The sequence below is a fragment of the Eulemur rufifrons genome, chromosome 7 (assembly GCF_041146395.1).
Source record: "Eulemur rufifrons isolate Redbay chromosome 7, OSU_ERuf_1, whole genome shotgun sequence".
Classification (NCBI taxonomy): domain Eukaryota; kingdom Metazoa; phylum Chordata; class Mammalia; order Primates; family Lemuridae; genus Eulemur; species Eulemur rufifrons.
In genome coordinates, this window is record NC_090989.1 from 12,231,478 (window position 1) to 12,256,488 (window position 25,011).

Consider the following 25,011-nt stretch of genomic DNA (forward strand, 5'->3'; position numbering starts at 1 on the left):
CCCAGAAATAGATTATAGATCTAAGTCTATACTCAGTTCTTAGGGATTGGATGGTACTATCTTTAGACAGGACATGGAATGGACAACACCTGTAAGTTCTGGGAAAGATTTGGCTCTGATATGTTAAGATAAAAAAAAATATGACAGACCAGCCTCAGCAAGAGCCAGACCCTGTCTCTACAAAAAATAAAAAAATTAGCCAGGCGTGGTGGTGTGTACCTGTAGTCCTAGCTAGTGGGGAGGCTGAGGTAGGAGAATTGCTTGAGCCCAGGAGTTTGAGGTTGCTGTGAGCTATGATAACACCACTGCACTTTAGCTCAGGCAACAGAGTGAGACTTTATAAAAAAAAAAAAAAAAGACAGAAGTGAGATTGTTTTAAACTACTTATAATTTATTTATTTACTTTTTTAATTTTAGCCTTAGTATTAGAAAAGCTGCCTGGATTCAAGTCCCCCAAAGTTAACTTCTCTTTGCCTCAGTTTCTTCAACTTTTTTTGAGGAGGGGTCGGATTTTATTTATTTGCTACTCAAAAACTCTTATTTTTGATTGCACTCAGAAGTAGACGCTCTCAGAGAAGACGGCCTACCTCTCTTGGCAATCTGTTCCTGGTGTTTTTCTTTGGCTCCTTCATTCTCTTAGCTGAAAGTTTAGTATATTCTGCAACCTCTTCCTTATTTTTCTCAGCACGCTGTTTCTTCAGAGCAAGGTGCCAGCATTTGTGTTGCAGCACACGTGGAGTAACGAGATGCTGCATCGCGGGTGCTTTGGTCCTAGGTTTCTCACCTTCTTTGTTTAAGGGCTTTCTCACAACATATTGGCAAACATCTTCTTTAGAGAGATTAAAAAGTTTGCAGATTCTGCTAGGTCTTTTGGGCTCCAGGCAACGAGGCACTTTTCTGTCGGTCAGTCCAGGAATACCCTTCTCTCCTTTTTCATGGTAACCAAGTTGAGTATGCTCAGACTGGCACCCACAATGCAACTCTGAACGGATTTGGGCTTTCGCTCTCTAGTTCTCTTCAGTCTATAACAGGAATGCCCCTTGCTCAGTAGCAGGTGGACACGGCCATGGGTCAAGACACCCTGCTGCATGGGGAAACCTTGCTTGTTGTTCCACCACTGATCGGGACCACACAACCCTTCTGTTCTTCACCCAGAGTGTCCGAAGCAACTTCTGTGGCCATACACTTCGCATGGACAACGTTTGTGTTCACCATCCACTTCAGTGAGTTTCTGGCAGCCAGTGGCTGGGAAGGAGATATTCAGCTTCATCTTGAAGCAGCTGAAAACCTTCCTCTTCAAATTTTTGTAATAGTATCTCCTTCTTAGTTACCATTGTGAGGGTTAAATAGGTTAACAGGAAGTTCCTAGAATAGTGTCTGGCACAGAGAGCTTTATGTTCTTGATAAACTAATTTTTAACTTAACCAACTTCTCCTACTCGTGCTTAGGAACACTAAGTAAAGAAGTTACTGCCTCTGCTGGGCAGAGTTTTAACTAGAGATTGTGCACATGCGGAGGACAACTAAAACGTGGCAGAATGAGGTACCCCTAAGGGGCAAGGGAAAACTCAGACCAGACCAGACCCAACTCACTTGGTCAGCCATCCTTGCAATCTGAGATTCTCCTTCCAGTGCTAAAATCATGGTAACGCTAGGATTTGTGTTATTAATATTATGAGAAGCTATTTCCTTAAAGAAAGATACAAACATACCAGCCTCATTAAAATAGTGACAGAATACAATAAAACTTCAGAGCACCCACACCCCTACTTTCTTGGTCCACTGCTCAGCTTGAATGCAAAGAGTATGGATTTTTGAAACCAGACAGGTACTGGGTTCAAATCCTGCCTCTAAATCTTACTAGCAGTTATGGATTTGGGGAGAGGAGTAGGCAAGGCAGGCGGCAGGGGTGGGTAGCAGGGAAGCAGTTGGTCTTTCAGTGTACATCATCCTCAAAGCAGTGCCTTTTTAAGAATTTTTAAAGTACTAAGCCGACAGGATGGCTGTGAAGGCCAGTGACCTCCCCATCAGCAAAAACATTTTGAGAACACATCACCAAAAGATGTACATTTATTTATAAATTATATACTGTTCTGGGCCAGGTGTGGTGGCTCAGACCTGTAATTCTAGCACTTTGGGAGGCTGAGGCAGGAGGATCACTTGAGGTTACACGAGTTCGAGGTTACAGTGAGCTATGATCACACCACTACACTCCAGCCTGGGTGACAAAGTGAGACCCTCTCTCTTAAAAAAAAAAACAAAAATTGATAAATGATATACTGTTCACTGTCAATTTATATGTTAATTATAATCAAAACTGAACTTTTTTTTTTAAGACGGAAAAGCAAATAGACAAACAGAAGCTCTAAATTTTTCTCTTCTCCCACTGGATCACTTTGGAGGGCACCCACTTTGGAATGACTGTGATGAGAAGATGCTGATGAAAGGGTGGGAAAGGTCAGTCTACTCCGAGGACACCTGAAACAGCAGTGGTCACTCCATGAACTCCTTGCTCCCCACTCAATACCCCGCAGGCTGAGTCCCCCAGCCTGGCTCCACCTCTGCCCCTGCTCCACAGCTGGGTGGTCTTGGGCAAGTTATTTACCCTCTCTGAGGCTGAGCCTGCACAGGAGACTAATCCTCACCTCATAGGGTTGCTATGAGGATGAAATCAGACAACACTGAGCCCAATTAATTTTTACTCCTTCCTTTCTGTTCCTTCCCTGAAACTGCTGCTACGCTGCCTTTCCAATAAAGCACCTGGGAGACCAAAGCCATCAATAACGGGACCACTTGCCAGCCGGGACTCCCCTCTGCTGCAGAAAGAGCTGCCGGGACATTTTTCAGATGCAGCGACTTTCCATGGAAACAGACGAGCGGATTCAGACGCTTGCTCTTCATCTCCCTTCTTCTGTGGCAGATGAACATTCAGCTCAGACATTCGGTTTGTTTTTCTTTGCTTATAAGCTCGCCTTTACTCCATAAAATTTTTTTAAAGTGAAGATAACTCCTGAATAAAAAGATGATGTGACTGAGGCATGATACAATGCCGAGGGAAGTGTGTGCATGTGTACGTGTGTACGTGTGTGTTTGCGTGTGTGCATGCGCGTGTGTATGTGTTGGGACGTAGTGACAGGCTAGGAAAATCTAGTCCTGGTCTCCCTAGTGATGAGCCCTGGGTAGTGGGTGAGGGGGACACCCAGCCACGCTTCTGTGCCCCTGGATGAACTGACGCATGGGCAGGAGGTCGCCCTCCCCTCTGAACACCAGAGCAGTGGTTGGCAACTCGGGCTGCGCATTGGAATCACCTGGGGAGCTTTAAAAAGTAGTCAGCGTCTGGGTCGCCCAGGGCCAATTAAATCGGAAGTCCTGGGGTGCAGCCTGAACGTCCACACGTTTTTACTCACCCCCAAGTGATTCTATTGTGGCGCGAGGCTGAGACCCAGTGCTTATCTGAAGGCAGAATCGCAAGGTTCAGCATCTCCAAAAATGGACAACTGTATCCACCAGGACTGAGTTCCCACCCCCAGGCCTCCAAGATCAATTGAATTACCATATTTCTACATGGGGCGGGGGTGGAGACGGCCATCCACAAGCCAAGGAGAGAGGCTTGCCAACCCTGCCAACACCTTGATCTTGGACTTCTGGCCCCTAGAACTGCAATAAAATAAATTTCTATTGTTTAAAGCCACCCTTCTGTGGTACTTTATTGTGGCAGTTCTAGCAAACTAATACAGTCTGGTACCAAGTACCACTCATTGCACACTTGGGCAACCGACAGCAGGGATGAGAACATTGGCCCAGGCCCTTATTTAGAAAAACAAGCAAGTATCTGTATTGTCAAACACGGCGGTGGTGAGCACCTGCAGTCCCAGCTACTCAGGAGGCTGAGGCAGGAGGAACACTTGAGGCCAGGAGTTTGAGGCTGCAGCGAGCTATAATCGCACCTGGGAATGGCCACTGCACTTCAGGCTGACAAGCTTAGTAAGATCTCATCTCAAAAAAAAAACAAAAACAAAAACAAAAACAAAACAAAACAAACTTTCTGCATATAGTGACCTTTCTTTGAGGTCTGGAGACATTTGGGTACAAGGAAGACTTTAAAGGCTGCCCTACCTGCTTCCCACACTCACCACTATGTGCCTTAGGGCAAAACCGAGTGTGGAAACATACAAACATGATGACTTTGTCCAAAGGCAAGAGTTCTCCAGGAATTCCAGGGGGAACTAGAACAATTTTCCACCCTTTCCTTCCCTTCCTCCTTCACACCCCTACCCATAAGTCCATCAATCTCTTGACTTTCTTTGAGAAAAAAGAAAAGGAAGAAGAAGAAAAGGAGAGAAAGGAAAGAAGTAGAAAGGGAAAAGAGGGCCCAGCTTGTCCTCAGCACAGAAACTACACAGAGTAAAAGCACGAAAAAAATCAAGTACTGTGGGACCAGTGCACACTAAGTCTGAGAGACACACTGAAATGTCACTCTTCATGGCAAGGCAACATGTAAAGGATCCCTTGCTTTTCACGACTGGAACTTAAGAGGGCACCCCTCCCTCCCTCCTCTCAACTTCAAGCTCCAGCTCCTTGTCTTGCTCTCTGAACAAAGACCATAGTCGTGACATTATACTCTGGGGGTTTGGTTTGTTTTGTTTTGTTTTGTTTTTTAAATCAATGATCGATTTGGACATCTCAGCCCAAATTCTCAACTTGAGAATGCAGTCAAAAGAACAGAACTCCATCCCAAAGAGGAAAATGGATTAAAGCCAAGCACATTTGAGTACAAGATTAAGGATCAGAGGCACTAATTTTGCATAAAATGCTCTTGCCTTTGCTGGGATACATTTTTAATGCAGTGATGATAGCCTTCCAGTGGCTGCTGGCAGCATCTCAATGTCTTCAGAGATGAGACAGAAGCAGGCGATTGGGGAGCCTGTTTACCAGCAGGACTGGGGGTGATTAGAACAAGTCGTGAATGTGGAGGGGGAGGAGGGGGAGGCCACGATACAGTCTCGGGGTTATTAAGAGTAAAATTGATGCTGGAATCCCCGGGGCAAAAAAATCAATGACCCAGGAAAACTATGCCAGCTGACAGCCTCAGCAAAAGGCTCAAGGAAGAGTTGCAAAGAAGACAAAGGCTTAAGTAACTTTTCAAAACTCTGCACTGCTAATCTCTTGGGAGGCCCTATACTACGCAGACAATGGCTTCGACCCCTGACATTCTGGTACTTTCTTCCACATGGACACACCATCCTCCCTCCTTTTCCACAGGGCAAAGGAGGAGTCCCAAGTTCCCTTCATCCTCTACTAGTTTTTGATGTGTTTCCCTTATTTAGAAACACAAGCAAGTATCTGCATGGTCAAATGCTGCTCTCTAGCCTGGCTATTGTTGTAAGGCTCCGCGGGGGAGGATCCACTGTCTCTTTATACAGCTCTTCTTTGGTTTCTATACACTCCTCCAAGTTCATAAAAAGGAACAGGACCGACTGTCCCCAGGAAGGCGGGCAGCAAGCTTTGAGGCCCCAGGGGGTTTGGAGTTACGTGATTAGCACCCACTGCTTCAACCAAAACATTGAACTGAACACTCACACTGTCATCTTTGGAGTTTAGGAATTTTCCTCCATGCTGTAGATCACATGCTTGGGGGGCCCTGAAGGTTCGTTAAGTTTCAAGTCAAATTAGCTAACTTTGGAAGACTTCATCTTTCTTTCTCCCTGAGAGTTTCCTAATGTTTCCCTGATTTCACCCTGTATAGAGTTAAGGTTTAAACTTGAATGTGTCTGTGGTTTGGGAAGACATTGTATTTCTTTTCTTCTTCCCAAAAGGCTCCCTGACACTTTCTCCCTAGTCTTCAGATCTCTGGAGAGCATCACAGATCAGAGGGAGTATGAGGACTGGCTGTGGGTGGCAATATCACCACCTGCCGCTGCCTCCGAGAGTTTTAAACCCTGGAATTCAAGTTTGCATGGAAAGCAGAAGGAAATGCTTTTATCATTACATTATTTAGAAGAACCTGTATCAGAGCATTCATTTTACTAAGGATATAGCTGGCCTGTTTGATAGCTCAAGTCCATTGTATATAACAATTGCTACACACAGACAATTCCAAATTTGTGTGGTAAGCTATAGAATGTTACAAGTATTGCAACTGCTTCCCTAAAGAAACAAAATTTTTGAGTGCTTATAATCTGTGAAAACAATCTAATGGTTACACCGCAAATTGCCTAAAGCAATATTTGTTCAGTTGCAATGATGTCACACACACACACAAAAAAAGGGCTTGTCAGCTTTTAATTCTTTCTTTAGAATTCAGAGCTAGACTATGGCTGAACTCAGACCTGCTCTCCATAGCTTAAATCAGAAAATACAGACTTTTCTAGCAGCCATGAAGTTCTATTTAAAAAAAAAAAAAAAAAAAAAAGTCAATAGCACTTGAAAAGCTTGATGTATTTCCCCAGAACATTTACCGCATAGTCCTGATCCTGTGGTGCTTGATTTTAAGGGCCACGGTTTGCTTGCCAAATAGGCATATCTTGGTTTCCTTCGCTAGGCAGGAATACTGCCTTGATATTAAATATTCAAAGCTAAGAACCCCTGACCTAAGGGCTCTCAACTAACAATGACATTCTCTTTAAGTAAACTAGAAACTCAATTCAACTGGTTTGCCCCTGACCTTTGCCATGTTTTAATACTAGTCTACTGCACAAACAGGACGGAGAAGTGACTCAGTTTACCACAATTATACTGCAAAACACCTTGCACTGCAGGGCCCTACAGGGACTATGCAAAGCTTGGGCTTGGCAGAAGATCCCTGGCGGAGGAGTGGAGGCTCAGAGCTGCTTCCTGGGCTGGGCTGGGCTGGGGAAGGATGAGAGCCTCCATCCTTGCCAGGGGGAGACTCAGGGCTGTTACAGTTGCAAGGACGCTTGTGACCTTAAGCAAGTGTAGCACTGATACAAGCACGCACTCCTATAGCCCATTATCAACCTAAAAACTTTTTTCACTTTGCAGCGGCACACCTGAAACCTCAGACTACTTGAGATTCGCTGCAAGAGCCTGGGTCCAAGTTCCCAAAAAGAAAAACCTCATCGTATACTGGAGAGGAGAGAGTCAGTGTGTGTATGTGTGTGAGAGAGAAAGAGGGAGAAGGGAGAGAGAAGGAAACTGAGATTGAAGAGGGGTGACGCTGGTATTAATACCTTTTGGCAATAAAGTCACGCCCCTGAGTCTCCTCTGTTCTGTAAGCTTCTCATCTCTTACTGCCTTTTCACCAGACCTCCAGTACCTGAGGGCTTCCCTTCCTGCCTGCCGAGGCAGACTTCAGGACAGGTGTCCCCTTGGCTAGTCTCCTTACATGGGCACCCAGACTATGCGGTGGCAAACCAAGTGCAACTCCTCCGACTACAGACCACAACACGTGTATTTTAACAGCACTGGGCGCGGCACAGGACTCAGCTTTAGGAGCCTCCGGCGAGCACGCGCGTAGGTCAGGCTGGGTCCCTTATGCTGGGAAATCTACGAGGTCAACAGCATAAAAACTCTAAATATATTATACACCCTTCCTTCTGGGGGTGGGGGGCTCCCCTGCCGCCACCCGGCACGCAGTACCTATATGCCAACGGCTCACACAAGACAAGAAAAGTGGCTATGAGCAAGCCTCAACTTTGATCCAACCCGGCCGCGCCGGCAGGGGCGGCTGTCCCCTGCCCAGGGCTCACCTGGGCGCACCGCGGTGCCGGGGGCGCACGGCCAGGGAGGGCGCTCTTACCGGAGAAGTCCGTGAGCGCTGCGATCTCTTTGGAGCAGACCAGGACAGTGCAGTAGAAGAGGCGCAGGAGCTGCCCCGGCGGCTCTACCTGCCTGCGGAGGCCGGGATGCTGCGCGGGTTGGGGCGCGGGCTGCGGGCGCGCGTGTCCCGGCAGGAGCATGGTGCGCCGCGCGGCAGGGCGCGGACGCGGGCCCGGGGAGCGCTGGGGGTCGCAGGGCAGAGGGCTGCGTCACATGGCGGGGCGAGTCGGTGGCCAGCGGCTCCGCGGCCCCCCGCCGCCTCCCGGCCCAGGCAGCCAGAGCCTACTCCCCGGCTCGGGCCAGCCCAGGCTCCCCAGCAAAGGGGAGGGGGCGGAGAGCTGGGGCGGGGCGAGGAGCCCCGGGAAGGATCCGCGTAGTTTCCCCGAGAGGAAATCTCCGCTGTCGCCGCGCAGGAGGAAGCGAGGGGGGCAGGAGGGAAAGCGTAGCCTTCGCGCGCCCGGAGGCTGCCGAGGCCGGTACCTGGCGCACTGCCCGCCACGGAGGGCGCCTCCAACAGCGTGCCAGGGGCAGCAACTTGAGCGCCTTCAGCGCCCGGGTTCCAGCCCCGGAGAGGGCCCGACACCCCCGGCCCTGCCCGCCCTGGCCGGTTGCCAGCTTCGCCCTGGCCGCGGGAGGAGCGCGCCCGGTGCCCGTGACGCACTTTGGATCCAGCGCCGAGCGTGAGGCTGGGGCGCCCCCGGGGCGGGGCCGAGCCGGGACCGCGGGAAGGTGGGGTCCTGGAGGCGTGGATCGCAGCACTGCCGTCCCTGCCACCCGCCGCGAGCCACGTGCAGAGTCACCAAGCATGCACAGTTCTCGCCATTTCACAGAAGAGGAGACTGAGCGCTGGCGCTTTGCCCAAGCTCACGCAGCCAGGACGGCAACGACCTGGAGGTCTCAAACGGGTCAGGTGGCTTTTCGCTACATTTCCCTTGGTCGTCCGCAGCGCTAGTGGATCTGACACTGGACCTGCATAAGTAGCCACCAAGCGCTAATAATTGGGCTTTGTTTTAAATTGGGCCATAGCATCTTTCTGAACCTCTAGATTATGCGCGGTTATGACCCACGTTTGGACGCCCAGCCGGTGGGCGAGGATCGGCCTATGTGCCCTCAACTAGAGGGTCAAGTGCTTGGGGGTCCCGGTGGCTGAGCGCCTGGTGTACGTTCCTGGGCCCCAGAAACCCAAACCCTTCCGACCGCACGGCGTGACCGGGCCAGGCGGGGCCGGCGGGAGGGAGGAGGGCCCGGCAGGCGGGCGCTAGGCACAAAGTGTTCCTGAACACCGCGGGGAGGGCCTGCCAAGTTCGCTGCGGGCGTGACGCGGAAATGTAGATAATGAGACCCAAGGGCGGGGCTCCAGGGCTGTGAACTGCCCAGAGTGTGGCCCGGAGGCCTGGAAAAAGAAAACGTGATCGCGCTGGCCTCCCGCGGGACCCTCTCAGAGGTGGGCCGCTGAGATCCTGGAGAGGTGGATGACACTGAGTCCCACTGGTGCTCCGCGGGGGCTGGATTACCAGCCCCTTCTTCCCAGTCTGGGGATGGAGTGGCAAATGCTAAAACATAGGTGTTTGTCAAGAGGGACCCAGTCGACCAGACAAAAAGATTTTAAAAATCTGCATTAAAATAAAAACCCAACCTTCTCAATAAGCCATGTATTAGAGTGCACTCTCTAGGTTGGGGAAACTGAGGCTAGGAGGGTAGGCAAGGATGCCCAGCACTTAGGAGCCACTCGGTAAGTGATGTTTGCTCAAAATGCAGGTCTGTCCTGTACTTCCCATTCTATCCGTTCTTTCAGCCAGCTTAGATATGAACTGGGTACTAGCGTGTGCCAGGTTCTGAGCGAGGGCCCCTGGGTTCCAGCACAGGCAGAGAGTCAGGCTCTCTGAGCGTTAGGGGCTGGCAGCACCGCCCCGTGGGTCCGCGCTGGCTTCCAGATACCAGAGTGGGCACTGCTACTAACGGTGACGGCATCCGCATGTCTCCTTCCCTGTAAAGATGATGGGGAATGATTCTGGCAAAGTCCTGAGACATGTGAGGGTTCGGTAACCTGATACCGGGATGTGCACAGGACAGGGCCTGAACCAAGATAGTGCTCAGTCCATATAAGTCATATTACAGCTGGAGGAAAATAGTGCTCAACTTCGCAGAGCGAACAGAGCGTTACGAAAGACAAGGGGCCATCGGAGCAAAAGAGGGTAATGGAGAAGCTGAGCCCGAAGGAGGAAGGGAGACTTAAGCGAAAATTTTAAGGCAAGATGGATGTGAAAGACAGGGAGAATTGGCCAAGCAAGAGCCAGCAAAAGCTGGGTGTTTGGGGAGGGTGAACATTCTAGAAAAAGAGACCAGCATGTTGAAATCCAAAAGGAGTCTGTCTCCATAGAAGGATGGAGACAAGTCTGAGGTGGCCGGAGCAGAGCAAAGCGCAGCGCAAGGAGACTTGGAGAATTGGGCAGGCCAAGTTCAGGGCCCTGGAGACGTTCCTGGGCATTTCCATCTTTATCTTCAGCTGGCAAAGAATCGTGAGTAGCAAACTGATGTGGTTGGAGGTATGCTGGCAAAAAGTTACTCTGGCTGCTGAGTGCAAATGGACTGGAGGAGTCAGAAGGGGGTCCTGGAAGTTCATACCCCAAAGAATGGGGCTCCAACAGATACGTGTATGCCAATATTCACAATAGCCCAAAGGCAGTAGAAACCCAAGTGTCCATCCATGCACAAGTGGATAAACAAAATATGGAACATTATTTAGCTGGAAAAAGGAATGAAGTTCTGATACATGCTAAAACATGGATGAACCTGGAAAACATTATGCCAAGCGAAATAAATCAGACACAAAAGGACAAATATTGTATGATTCCACTTATATGAAATATCTAGACTAGGCAAATTCATAGAGGCAGAGAGTAGAAGTTACCAGGAGTCGGGATGAGGGGGGTGAAGAGTTATTGCTTAATGGATACCGAGTTTCTGTTTGGGGTATTGCAAAAGTTTGGGAAATAATGGCAACGATTACACTACATTTTGAAGGTAATTATCACCAGTAAATTGTACATTTAAAAATGGTTAAATGGCAAATTTTATGTTTACCACCACTTAAAAGAATTAATAATGTAATACACCACAAACCATTGAATTGTATGCTTTAAGTGGGTAAGTTGTCTGGTATGTTAATTATCTCTCAATAAAGCAGTTTTAAAAAATCAGACAACAATGGAGTGGATGTAGGGAGACTGGAGTGCAGTCAGGAGTGTATGGCCGGGCTTTGTGTTGGCGCAGCAGGCTCGGTGAGAAGGAAGAAGTGGCCACATTGGAGGGATGTTTAGGAGGTGGATGGACAGCCCAATATGACCCGGTGCTTGTGGGCCTAAGAGAGAGGAGCATGAAGGACAATTCCCTGGCTTCCCTCTGCTCTGCCCCACGGCCCTTTGCTGTTAAATAAGGAGATTTTAGTCCTAATTTTATCTCTTTAAGAATTTTGGTATTTTGCTAGAAAACCAAGTTACTCCATTATCTTCCTCTGTGCTCCCCACACTTCCAAGTGCTTTTGTGCTCCCAACCAAATGGAAACCAATACCCCCTACCCTATTTCCTTCTCTCTAAATATTGCAGATTCAAATACCTAAACCCTGAGGCTCTATGACAACTCATAGGCCAGGAAAATGGGGATGGGAGTATATGCTGCAAAGCAGGGGAACTCTTGTAAAATCAATCTGGGAACTGAAAAGGGATGATCTTTTCCACCAAGGCAGTTTTCCCCTAAACTCTTTCTTCTGTGATGGCATTTGAATAATAAAAAACATAGCCACTTGGTTATTCAGCACAGTTACAGGAGCTGGAATTAAACTAAATTCAGTCTGATGAAGGGTGAGCCAGATAGTAAAGTGTTCCCAGAACATTAATACTCATAACAACCGTTAAGAGAGATACCAACCAAGAGCGACTACATCATTTACCGGCCCGGTGCAAAATGAAAATTCAGGACCCCTTGTTCAAAAATCATTAAGAATTCCAAGATAGTAACAGCAGAGCATTAAACCAAGCAAGGGCTCCTTTGAGCACTGGCCCCTGAGCAATTGCCCAGGTCACACGAAGACGGCCTAAGTACTACCAGCTTCTCCATTTCTCAGATGGGGAAACTGAGGACACAAACTCACATGGACCATCCAGACTAGGATTTGATGCCCTCTTATACTGCAAAGACATAGCAATTATGGGATGGACACTGAAGTGGAGGTAAAATGAAAGTGTTCCCTTTTATGTGGTGGCACTGTTGGGCAATCTTGTCCTTTCTTGCATGAGTTTAAAAAGTGCTTCTGTGTCTGCTGCATTCATTCTATATGCGAGAGGCACGCTTACAGGACATTGTCAGTTACAGGTCTTATTTCCTGCCTCTTGTTTTCTTTTAAAGCAATCCTTGCTCCTTTCCAGCTCCAAGTGACAACTCTGTTTTCCTTCTTTCTTGAGATCCTGGCTATTGCCCTCCTCAAATATCCAAGCCTATTTTGAAGTAGGTTTGTGTACTTTGCACTCAAACTCCAGCCCTGAGCATGCCCTCTCACCTCAGCCATCAAGGTAAGGCTTTTGGCTTCCAACAGATGAGCTGTAGCCATTCTGAGAAGACATAAGCCATCATCGGTCAGCCTCAAAGAAACCAACCTTTCAGCTCAGGAAGAGCAAGGCTGAATGCTGTCCAGAGCTAAAAAGGCTTATTTTTAGAAAGCAACAAATAGTGGTTTGTTTATAGAACTGGCACCACAGAGCCACATCAATAGCAAGGAGCCTGCTCGGTGAGGACCGCAAAAGCCGGGGATGCATTAGAAAGGTTGTATGAGAAAGATTTGGCCCCAAAGCCTACAAGGGAGGCCTTTAAGAACATGTACCCAGCAGTCAACTGATGTCTGTAGCATTGAAGGTCAAAGGCATCAAGTCCAATAGTGTCTACTCATATTCAACAGCCACTCAAGAGACCTCAGGTCAAGCCCAAGCTCTTCCACTGAGAGACAGCCCACCCACGGGGGCATTTGACTTCTCTGCCACTCACTTTTTCACATCTGCAAAATGAAAAGGCTGAATTCTAAAGTCCACTTTGGCTCTAGAAGCTCATAACCCATTTAAAATAGACGTAGGATTTCAGAAAATTGGGTTAAAACTATACTGATTCCTTGAAATTCCATAATTTTTTCTTAAATAAATATTTGCACTTACCTTTGCATATGCTATCAATTTGTTTATATGTTAATCCTAGTTTTCTCTTTGCAAAAGAAGAATTCAGCGCAAGCAAACCTTTGGAGGTTCTCGGAGCATTGTGAATGATTGAATTCTGATTCATGAATTCTGACTCATTGAATTCTGATTCATGAAAATTCATTGAATTTTTCAGTGTGGGAGTTCCCAAGTTTTCAAAGTTTCTGGAGGACAGCATGGACTCCATCCTGGAGGGAGCACCAGCATTGTCCCCACCAAGGCTGGAAGGTGTTGGTTCCAAAGAAGTCCTGAGGCTGCTGCCGGTGACCTGCTGGCTTCAGGGAGTGGGGCTGTCCCGGCCCTGCCTGAGAGCAAGGAGCCGGTTTGTCTCCAGAAGCTCCTATTCCGTCCTTCCACCTTCTCTTCCGCTGGGGGACCAGGCACTCTTCCGACCAAGTTCTCTTCCATCTGCAAGGAAAGTGTGCTGGTGGAAGGAAGCACCCCAGTATGTTGGAAAGTGGCAGCTCTGGTTCTAGAAAACCAAGCTTACCCTGCACGCAGACGCATGGGGCAGTCAGTGGTTAACAGTCTGGGTTCTATAGTCAGAGCTCAAGGTCCAAATCCCAGTTCGGACAAGTCTGGTACGTGCATTGTGGATTGTGGTGGAGTTCAGAGCTTGAAGAGCTGGTCAGAGTAGAAGCTTCGGACACAGATAGCTGTGACAGTAAATGCATTCGTTTTATGGATGCATGTTATTTTTCCCTGAGCATAAGATGGTGTTTGGCTTTAATTTGAACCCCTAGGAATGTCTCTGTGATCAAATACACTTTGCCTTCTTAGGTAGTGATGGGAACAGCTTCCAGCTTCTTTCTCTGAATGACAGCGGCCCTGATCCTCTGGGGGGACACTACAATGTGGATTTCCACCAGACTGCTGTATTTCTCTTCCTATGAACTGTCTGGGACACTCTCCCCGACGCTGCTTTCTGAATACCTGCTTCCCTCCCCTCCCCTGGTCCACTCTGTTGGACCCTACAGGCCTGGCTCACCTCCTCATCAGCTTCCTCTGCCCAGCAATGTCCCTTTCGCCAGCCCCTGTGACATACCTAAGTTTTGGGAACCTGGCTTTCCTCTGAAATGCCAGCCAAATCTGACTTGAGCTCTTCAGGTCCTCAAAGACCTGACACCACACACACATATCTTTTTAAAAATTATTTTTCTTTTTAAAATGATTTTTTATTGTGGTAAAATATATATAACATAAATTTTACCGTTTTAACCATTTTAAGGGTACCATTCAGTGGTATTAAGTACATTCACATTATCGTGCAACCATCACCTCCATGTATCCACAGAACCCTTTTTGTCTTGCAAAACTGAAACTCTGTCCCCATTCAACAACTCCTCATTCTCCTCTTCCCCAGCCCCAGCGGCCACCATTCTAATTCTGCTCCTATGGCTTTAACTACTCTGGGTACCTTGTGTAAGTGGAATCGTACACTATTTGTCCTTTTAGTCTTGCTTCTTTCACTTAGTGTAGTGTCTCAAGCAAGGTTCATCCCTGTTACAGCATCTGTCAGAATTTCCTCCCTTTCCAAGGCAAATGGATATTCTGTTGTATGTAGATACCACGTTAGCCCCTCTTGTGACTTTCGTCTCTCCTGAAAGGAAGAAAAGAGAAGAGTAGCCACGTATATGCCCAGTTGGCTCCCCCTCGATCAGCATCAGTAAAATCTCCTCAACAAAAGTCACAGAAGGGTGAGGGAGAGGCTGGAGGCTGAGGACTGTTGCACAGGCAGGCGACTACAGAAGGCAGAAGCTTGGAGCTTCAGGCAGCTACAGGTCCTGCCCACCCAACCCCTAAATGCCACTAGGAACTGTCAATGGCGCCCTCTGTAGTTGGGAATCTTAATTTATGTCTTACGAAAAGTGACAGGGGCCCCTGAATATCAAAAATAACTTTTTTGTTGTGGTAAAACAATACAATTTTATATAACATAACAAAAAAATTTATATAACATAAAATTTATCATATTAACCTCTTTTTTGAGATACAGGGTCTAGCTATGTTGCCTAGCCTGGTCTCAAACTCCTGGCCTCAAGCGATTTTCCTTGGATGCCCAAAGTGCTGGGATTACAGGTATGAGCCACCAGGCCTGGCCCATTTTAACCATTTTTTAGTGTACAGTTCAGTGGCATTAAGTACATTCACATTGTTGTGCAGTCGTCACCACCACCCATCCCCAGAACTCTTCGTCTTCCCAAACTGAAACGCTGTACCCACTAGATACTAACTCCCCAGGCTCCCTTCCCCCAGCCTCTGGCGACCGCCATTCTACTTTTTGTCTCTATGAATTTGACTACTCTAGGTCAACTCCTTTCAGTGAAATCATACCGTATTTGTCCTTTTGTGACTAGTTTATTTTACTTAGGGTATTTAAGGTTGGAGTGTGTGTCAGAATTTTGTTCCATTTGAAGGCTGGAAAATAGTCCATTGTATGTATACACCACATTTTGTTTATCCATTCATCCGTTGATGGACACTTGGGTTGCTTCCCCTTTTTGGCTATTGTGAATAGTGCTGCTATAAACATGAGTGTACAAACAAATGAAAAATTTTAAATGACCAGTCTCAAGGGAAAGTTAAAGCTATTGAAAAGAAAATGAATCAAAATCCATAAAAGAGAATTTAGGATTAATAAAATGAGCTCTGATTAAGGGTCTAGACCAGAGGTTCTCAAACTTCCTCAGTTCATGGCATCCTTAGTGTCTCAATCCTTTTTCGCAGTACCCCAGGACAAAATGAAAACAAAAGATCTAAACGATTCTGTTTATTAAATAGCTAGATCCAAAAAATTAATAAGTATTTATGGTCTAATAATTAAGTAGCAGGTTGAAAAAATGCACACAAATTGAAAAAAAAATATTTTTATTTAATTTTTTTAAAAATACATTTTTTTTTGAGACAGGGTCTCGTTCTGTCACCCAGGCTGGAGTGCAGCGGTGTGATCACAGCTCACTGCAGCCTTGACCTCCTGGGCTCAAGTGATCCTCCTGCCTCAGCCTCCCAAGTAGCTGGGAATACAGGAACTAGCCACCACACCTGGTTAATTTTTTAAATTGTTTGTAGAGATGGATCTTGCTATGTTGCCCAGGATGATCTCAAATTCCTGGCCTCAAGCAATCCTCCAGCCTCAGCCTCCTAAAGTGCTGGGATTACAGGCGTGAGCCACCTCACCCAGCCTTGATTTTATTTTTATTATTACTTTTAAAAAACTTTTTTCCTTTTTTTAATTACAGCTGCAGGAATAGGATCCATTTTATTTTTAAATAAGCACAGTTATTTACTAATGGGCTGTGTACACCTGTTGGGCATGTCACTATTTCTTCAACTTTGAAATCAGATTGGACACCACCACCCTCACTTCCTGCCCCTTTGCTTGGGACTTGCTTTTTATCATGGTAATCACTGGAAACCCAGCTTTGCAAAGCTGTGGCATCACCTAAAGGGAAGTAATGGTGAAAATGTGGACTACTTTGAGCTTGTAGTTTGCCTGGTAATCAATAGATTGTCAAGAATCGCTGTATTTCCCTCAACTTATAAAAATATTCCAAGGCAAATTGTGAGTTTCTTGTAGTGCTCTGGGCATTTTGGTGCCCAGTTTGGGAATTGCAAATCCAGACAATTCAAATCTCACCAAGAACTTACCTTGGCCAACCAGGCACTACACAAACCATGGCTCTTTCACTCCTTCACCTCCAGACACACTGGCCCTTTTGCTGTCCCTTGTCCACTCTGCTCATGTCCCACCTTAGTGCCTTTGCATCTGCTGTAGCTTCTACTTGGAATGCTCTTTCCCCACAGGTTGCTTTGGCTTTCCTCCCTAACTCATTGGGGTGCCTGCTGGCCCCTGCCCTCCCCAGGTACACTTACCCACTTTACTCATCTGCAGAGTGGTGACCTGCCTGCCCTTCTATCAGTCTTCCTGCACCTTTGGGGGTGATTTGCCCAAAATAAGCCTCACTGAAAACATAATTATGTTTGAAATTAGTATTCCAGGATTACTTTAATAGCAACAAAGCAAAAGTACAGAGTTGATGTAATTTAAATGTGAATACACAAAAAGGAATCAAACTGAGTAGTAAAGACCAAAAGAAGTAAATAAAATCATGCAAATTCATGAAATTGTCACAATTTAAACTAGCAAGCCAGGAATACTCTGAGGGAAGATGTTACATGAAGAGATGATGACAACATAGTGACACTGGCACTCAGTTACTCCTGGAGACCCAAGAATCCAAATTGCTCCCTGACAAGGGAAGAAACAACTTCACCTCCTGATGGGAAGAACTGCAAACTACAAAGTCAAATTGCAAAGGGGCATGCATGTCACCATGGGAGGAATTTGTGGCCATATTTTGCAATCTACCATACCATCCTTTTCCTGTTGAGTTTTGGTGCTATCTTTATCCTATATCAAGTTCCTATAATGTCCTCCAGGTTCATCCATGTTGTTGAAAATGGCAGGATTTCCTGCCTTTTTTTTCTTTTTTTAGAGATGGGGTCTCACTCTATCACCTAGGCTGGAGTGCAGTGGTGCTATAATAGATCATTACCTCCTCAAACTCTTGGGCTCAGGAGATCCTCCTGCCTCAGCCTCCAGGGTAGCTGGGAATACAGGCATGTGCCACCACACTTGGCTGATTTAAAAAAAATTTTTTAAAGATGGAGTCTCACTATGTTGCCCAGGCTAGTGTGGCCTCCTAGACTGAAGCGATCCTCCCACCCCAGCCTCTCAAAGTGCTGACTTGAATGACTACCTCTGCTGATTTCCTTCTTTTTAAAGGCTGAATAATATTCCATTGTATGTCCATACCACATTTTCTTTATTCATTCATCTGTCGATGGGTTGTTTCTGTAAGTTGGCTGTTGTGAATAATGCCACAATGAACATGACAGTGCAAATATCCCTTCAAGATCCTGATTTCAATTCTTTTAGGTATGTGCTGAGTGAAATAAGCCAGTCACAGAAGGACATGACTCCACTTATAAGTATTAGTAATAATAATAAGCACCTAAAATAGTCAAACTTACAGAGCAGAGACTAGAAAGGTGATTACCCGGAGCCAGCGGGAGGGGGACATGGGGAATTGTTGTTCACTTGGTACAAAGTTTCAGTGTTGCAAAGAATTAGTTCTAGAGATCTTCCATACAGTATAGTGCCTATTGTATATTGACAATATTGTATTATGTACTTAAAAATTTGTTAAGAGGGTAAATAGCATGTTAAGTGTTCTTACTACAAAACAAAACAAAACAAAACAACCACACCACAGATGGACACAAGGAAACCTTGGGAGGTGATGGATATGTCTGTTATCTTGATTGTGGTGATGGTTTCACAGGTGTGTGCATACGTTCAAACTCATCAAATTGTACATTGTGTGTAGTTTATTGTAGATCAGTTTTGCCTCAATAAAGTTGCTTTAAAAAATAAATAAAAAGTTCCTATCTATGCATAGGTCTTTGTTTTGTTTTGACTACACTTTATTTTGGGATATTTCTAGATTTACAGAAGAGTTTAAAAAATTCAGTATACTCTCACCCAGTTTCATCTAATGCTTTACATTTTTCGTGGTTGTATGATACATTTGTTAAAACTGAGAAACCAGCATTGGCACATCACAATTAACTAAACTCCAGACTTTATTTGAATTTCACCAGTTTCCCCCCAGGGGTCTTTTTCTGTTCCAGGGCTCTACAGTGCATTTAGTTGCCGTGTTCCGCCTGAGTCTGTGACAATTTTGCAGTCCTTCCTTGTTTGTCATGGCTTTGACAGTTTTAAAGATTACTTACGTATTTTTTAGGTCCCTCCATTCAGGTTTATGTGGTGTTTTTCATGTGATTGGGCTGGGTTTATGGGTTTTGGGAAGGACATACAGAGGTGACATGTTCTCGTCCCATCACGTCAGGGGTGCAACATGACTTACATACATGTAACGGCGTGTGCACGACGCTAACCTTGATCACTTGGATAAAGGAGCATTTGCCATGTTTCTCAACTATAAAGTTACTGGTTTTCCTTTTTCATATTCTGATCACTGGAATTAGGTCACTGAACCTATGCTGGGGAAGGAGGGAGGGAGTGTGAAAATTAAGCTCCAACTCTTGAAGCAGGGAGTATGTACCTATATTTTTTGGATTAATTTTGTAAGGAAGAGTTATCTCTTTTCCTCTATTTATGCAATCATTTTTATATCAGTATAGACTTATGTGTGTTTATTTTATACCTCAGTTTATAATCCAATACTATGTTGTTTATTTTGTCACTCAGATTGTTCTATTGGGAGTTCTTTCGGGTTGGTTCCTGTGACCCTTTGCCATACCCTCATTCTTTTGTTTTTGAAGCTTTTCTTACTTTCTGGTACTATAAGATGCTCCAAACTCATATTATGTGTTCCTTGTCTCAGCCCCAGAGTCAGCCATTTCTCCAAGGAGCCTGATTCTTTTAATAATCGTATTAGAAACCAAGATCTGGACACTGGGCGTGCTCACTGCTACTGGCGTGTCACTGCTTCTAGATTCTGTCAGTGAACATAGCTAAGAAATACATGCATGTGTACAAACCCGGGTAGAATACATATCTACACTTATTTCTGTATGTGTCCATCTCTATCCATATTAAGCTAAACATGAGATCATACTGATGCTTCTAACTCTAATCCAGTACCACAGGGTTCATTTTAGCCTTACCCTCTTGCTTAGATGTAACTTCCCTCTCCAATAGTGAGATGGCTCTTACCGTCCCTCATCTGTTTACTTATTTTTCAACCTCAGGATACATGAAAAGCAGTTTCAGACTTGTTAACCCATACCTCCATGACACAGGTCTGTTTGGGGGTCTGAGTTCCATCCCACTGGGCTATTTATCTATTCTTTCATCACAACCATTCTAATTTGATTATTGTAACTTTGAGATGTGTCTTCATGCATAAGGCAAGACCCCCTTTATTCTTGTCAGGCTGACTGAGTCATTCATGGACCTTTATTTTTCCATATAAATGTATCATGATTTTTTGGAGTTTCTTAATTTTTATTGAAGTGGCAATGATTTTACAGCTCAATTTAGGAAGCATTAACAATTTTGCAATGGGAAGACGTTCTTCCATGAACATGTATGCCTTTTTATTTAGTCAGATCTTCTTTTGCAATTTTCTCCTTAAAGGTATCGTGCAGTCTTTTTCAGTTTAATTCTGAGTTAATTTGTAGGGTTTTTTCCTTTAAAAATGGCATCTTGTTTTCCATTACATTTTTAAATAGCTATTGCTAATGTAGAGGTAATCCTACTGATTTTGGTAACTTGATCTTATATCTAACAACCTTGTTAAACTTTTATTTAGTTTGTATTTCTGTTGAATTTTCTAAGTATTAATAAATGACTGTCTTATCTCTTACTTCTTTGTCTTGCCTTCTGTCACTAGCTAAGACCTCTTGTAATAGATAGTAGCCTAGCGGGCATCTCTGTCTTTTCTATGGTCCCCAGTCAGAATTTTTCATTTGAAAAGCAGAAATAACCAGCTTTTGATTTGTGAATATTCTCTAGTGACTTTTTCATTCTTTTTGTAATTGCTTTCTGTTCTTATCTTTGTTTCTTAATCCTTCTGATTTTGGGGGGCTGTTTCCACTGTACTTTTTCCAATTTCTTGATTTGAACATTTATTATTAGCTCATTTGTTTTCAATATTTCTTGCTTTCTGATAAGTGTATTCAAAGCAATAAATTTTCCTGTAAGCACTGTGTCCCACAGATTTTGCTACATAAAGTGTTCATTTTGTTGCATTCCAAGTCTTTCATAAGTTCTCTTATGCTTTCCAAGGATTATTTAGTAGAAAATTTCCCCCCTAGATCTATAGGATTTAAAAAGAAACCCTATCTGCTTATGACCAAAGTCTCTTATTGCTTTATAGTCAGAGAATGTGGTCTGTATGATGTTGATTTTTTGGAATTGATTGGAGCCTCTTTTACGGCCTAGAGTATGGTCAATTTTTATGACTGTTCCATCCTGACTTAAAAAGAACTTGTATTTGTGTTTGTGGGCATAAAGTTGTCCTATTATCTATTAATTCACATACATTTTTCCTCATTTTCTTATATTCTGTCTAATGATTAAGATATTAGATCAGTCTTCACAATAGCTTTGAAATTTATCATTTGATATTTTAATCTCTAAATTGGGCATGAATTTTGGTACACTTTTCTTTTTTCTTTTTTTTTTTTGTTTTGTTGAGACAGAGTCTCACTGTGTAGTCTCTGCTAGAGTGCAGTGGTGTGATCATAGCTCACTGCCGCCTCAAACTCTGGGCTTAAGTGATCCTCCTGCCTTAGCTTCCCAAATAGCTGGGACTACAGGCATGTGCCACCATGCCCAGCTAATTTTTTCTATTTTTTGTAGAGTTTGGGTCTTGCTCTTGCTCAACCTGGTCTTGAACTCCTGGCCTCAAGAGATCCTCCCACCTCAGCCTCCCAGAGTGCTAGGATTACAGGTGTGAGCCACTGCACCCAGCCTGGTACACTTTTCTGTTTAAAGAACAGGGTCATCAACTCAGCAATGCAGCACTTTTGAGTCATCCACTCTGAGACCCTGGTCATCAACAAAACACATGTTCAGTGAGGATACGGCCTCTGTGGGAAATGTCCTAGCAGGATCAGTGAATACTTCTCAGAATGGATTTTAAAGTGTATTTTTAAAAATTGAGTCATGTCCCCAAATTATAAACTGTAATATATGGAATTATGGCTGGGATTGACAGGCAGATTTATGCACAAAGTTCAGAAGTTCCTCTTCCCCCTTGACCAATGACCTGCCTGCTCACTCCCACATTCACTGCCACAGTGACTAGAAATTCATTTTGGGAGTTGCGATCCCCAAATGTCCTCTTTTAAAGTGTAAAAATGTTCATGAGTAGGCTGCAAATTGCTATGCTTCAACACCTTACGGTAAATGTGTCAAATTTCTTCATTTTCTTATGGCTATCTGAAAGTGCTTTTGTAAGGAACAGGTTATGGAGGAAAAGAGGAAAGAAGGGGAGGTTAGCATAGGGAGGGAGGTGGAAAAGGAATAATTCTAGGGCAGGCATTTTCCAGGGAGATTCATTCCGGGAAGGTTACAGCAATTGGGGCTTCGGGAAGATGGGGGCAATGAGAAAGCGCTATGTATGTGTGTGGGGAGGTGAGTGAGCAGAGAGTGGATATGGGGAGATTTAAGATGACATATTTCATCTGTGTCATGATTCTTATGGAGATTGGCTTCACATTTATGGCTATTTTATTTCATATCGGACAAGAGGGGAATATTTTCTACTTGTTCGATTTTGCCTCAGAGAAGAAAAAAAAAAAGGAAAGCTCATGTTTCTGTTTTTCTTCATCCACTTTACTATTATTTCAGTAAGCAGCCCACAGCAATGTAACTGGATTATACTAACACAATGCTCTTATCACTCAAATACTTCATTTAATTATCACATGGACTTGTAACACCTCATATCATCTTGGAGTCTTGGTTAAATTCTTTGTTGCCATGGAATTTATCGGGTGTGTCATATTCCCAGTGATACCTCAAGTCCCTTGGGGGTAGGTATTCTGTGTTACGCTTTTTGAGTTTAGTGTGGCTGATTGTAAAATGCAGTGTACAGAGCAGATACTGGGGGATGTTGGTGTTTTGTTGGCTTGAACTGAGAAGTCAGAGATTTCTCTTTTCTAGTGCATGGAAACTATGTCCTTCACTGGGGTTCACAGTGACTATTTTTGAAATAATGCTTTATTCTTCCTGCTAAGCAAGCAGAAAATGGAACTGTTTTGATCTCAGTAAATGACACACTAAAACACTCATTGATAAACGGATTAAAACTTGTATCAGAAGAGAGAAAAGAATTCCATACCTCTCCACTTTGGAATGTGATTGCATTAATGAGCTTTTATCTAGATGAAATAATACAGGGTAAACCATCAAATAACTTCTCTTTCTGTACAATAATATATACTTCTCACATTCTGAAAGTCTATGATAAACATACTTTAATACGAATTTGATGGGAATTATGATTGAGCTTCTTTTTACCCCTTTCCAGAACTTGAATTTAACCTTGTAAGATTAAAATGGGTTATAAACAAACACGTGCATTTAACATGTGTGAATAAGAAATGTGGCCACTGGTGATGAACTGGTTGGCTTTTAGAGGCTGGATGCTTTCCACAGCTAATTCACCATAGTCCAGAGGCCAGTTCACAAGCTTGTATGCTCAGAAACCTGCATCCTGAGGACTTTTGACAGCATTCCAAGAGTGAACCTGTCTTTTAGGATAGACCAACATTAACCAGTCTCAAGACCAGGGTTTATGTATTTAACTATATTCATATATAGGCATTTATTTATTCAATATTTATTGAGCCCTATGATATGCCCTATGATGTGTGTTCTAGGTAATCGGAATGTAGCACTGGACTTTGTTTTGTACCATTATCCAGTGTGCATTTTAGTAGAGGAGTTTGACAAACAAATGAATATCTAACATCACCAGTAGGTGATAAGGGCAATAAGGGAAAAAAGAGGAAGGTAAAAAGATAGAGAGTGAGGGACAGGCGGGAAGAGCTCACATGCAGTGAGAGTCTGAGCCACTCGAGTTTTGGGCAAAGAGTTTCAAAGGGAAGGACCAAGTGCAAAAGCCCTGAGGTGGATTTCAGCTTAGATTGTCCTAGGAACAGTGGTGCTCAGTTTTCAACAGACCGGAATGCTCCTGGAGCTGAATAATGGAGACTTATGATATGGAAAGCCTAGTCACTATCCAGAGGTTGGTTGGTGAGACTGGCATCTGAATTAGGGGCTAGTGACCTGGCATCAGCAATTCATGGCATTGGGTTAAGTTAGCCTGTAGCATCTATTTGCACTTTGAGCCACACTTGCCATCAGGTATGCCTCTGGCTAAGGCTGAGATGGGCAGTGCCAACTTCTGTTGCTTTAACTTGGGGCTAGAATACACTGGATGAGTCCTGATTCTACTAATTATTAGCTGGGTAATCTTGGCTAGTTCCTCACCCTCTCTAATCCTTTGTAAAGCAACCAGTCCAGGGAGATGGTAATTTGCCCAAAGTCACACAAACAGAAACTGAACTCAGGGCTTTTGACTCTTTCCTAACTCTCTCTGCTGCCTCTTTGGTTGGGCCCACCACAGCAGAAAACAAAGTTGGTGGTTGGCAGTTAACCAAAGAGGACCAGTGTGGACAGTTAGTCAAAATTAAGTCTGTCTTTACTAATAGAGCATTACCCTTTACAGCCTGAATTTTGAGCATATCCCCTTCTCTTAATATTTCCACATCAGCTCAGACAGGCAACTCCTGTCTGAACTCTCTACATCAAAGGCATTTCCACAGGCACAATCCTCTTGCCAGGCCAGAGACTCAGGGTGAACACAATGTGTTTTTCCTGCTAGAAACTCTGAAACCCCAATAGGCCACAAAAGACCATGCCCTCAGATGCTCAAAAAATACATCTGCTTACAGAAAACCTGATAGTATTTCATCACACTAGGTAACAACGTGGAGAATTCCAGGAATCACCAAATCAGTCATCTAATGAGCTGGTTCATGATTTATTTGAACACATATGCAAGTATTGATTGAACTTGTATTAAAAAAAAAATGAACCAGCCTGTATTCATTTTTATCTCCATTTTATTTCAAATCATTTAATGCAACTCACAAGTCCATTAATAACATCTTACAAAACCACACTGTATTTTTTCCCCGTCGAGGCAGTTTTTCATACATTCCATCATTTGCTGTTCATAACAGCCCCAAGGATTGGGTAGGGCTGGCTTTTCTGTCTCCATTCTAATGGCAGGAACTTAGATGTGGAGGCCCTACGCTGTCCAGGAACGGTTTTCACAGACGTTACTTCATTTGACCCTCTCCTTCACCCTGCAGGGCACAGAGTGCAAGTACTCCCATCCATCAGTTAGGGGAAGCCTGGGTGGACAGTCTGAGACGTCGGAGACGA

General features: G+C 44.6%; 1 protein-coding gene and 1 pseudogene across 3 annotated transcripts in view; both read right to left on the reverse strand.

Moving 5' to 3' along the window:
- Positions 1 to 8,066, reverse strand: part of EVA1C (eva-1 homolog C) — an 82,312-nt gene extending 74,246 nt beyond the window's left edge. For all 3 annotated transcript variants that reach the window (XM_069472349.1, XM_069472348.1, XM_069472347.1), the window contains exon 1: positions 7,759 to 8,066. In XM_069472349.1, coding sequence (XP_069328450.1) covers positions 7,759 to 7,918 — 160 coding nt within the window. In that variant the 5' untranslated portion in view covers positions 7,919 to 8,066. The remainder of the gene's footprint in view (positions 1 to 7,758) is intronic.
- LOC138386115 (small ribosomal subunit protein eS6-like) lies at positions 538 to 1,277 on the reverse strand (annotated as a pseudogene).
- Positions 8,067 to 25,011: the final 16,945 nt, after the last annotated feature.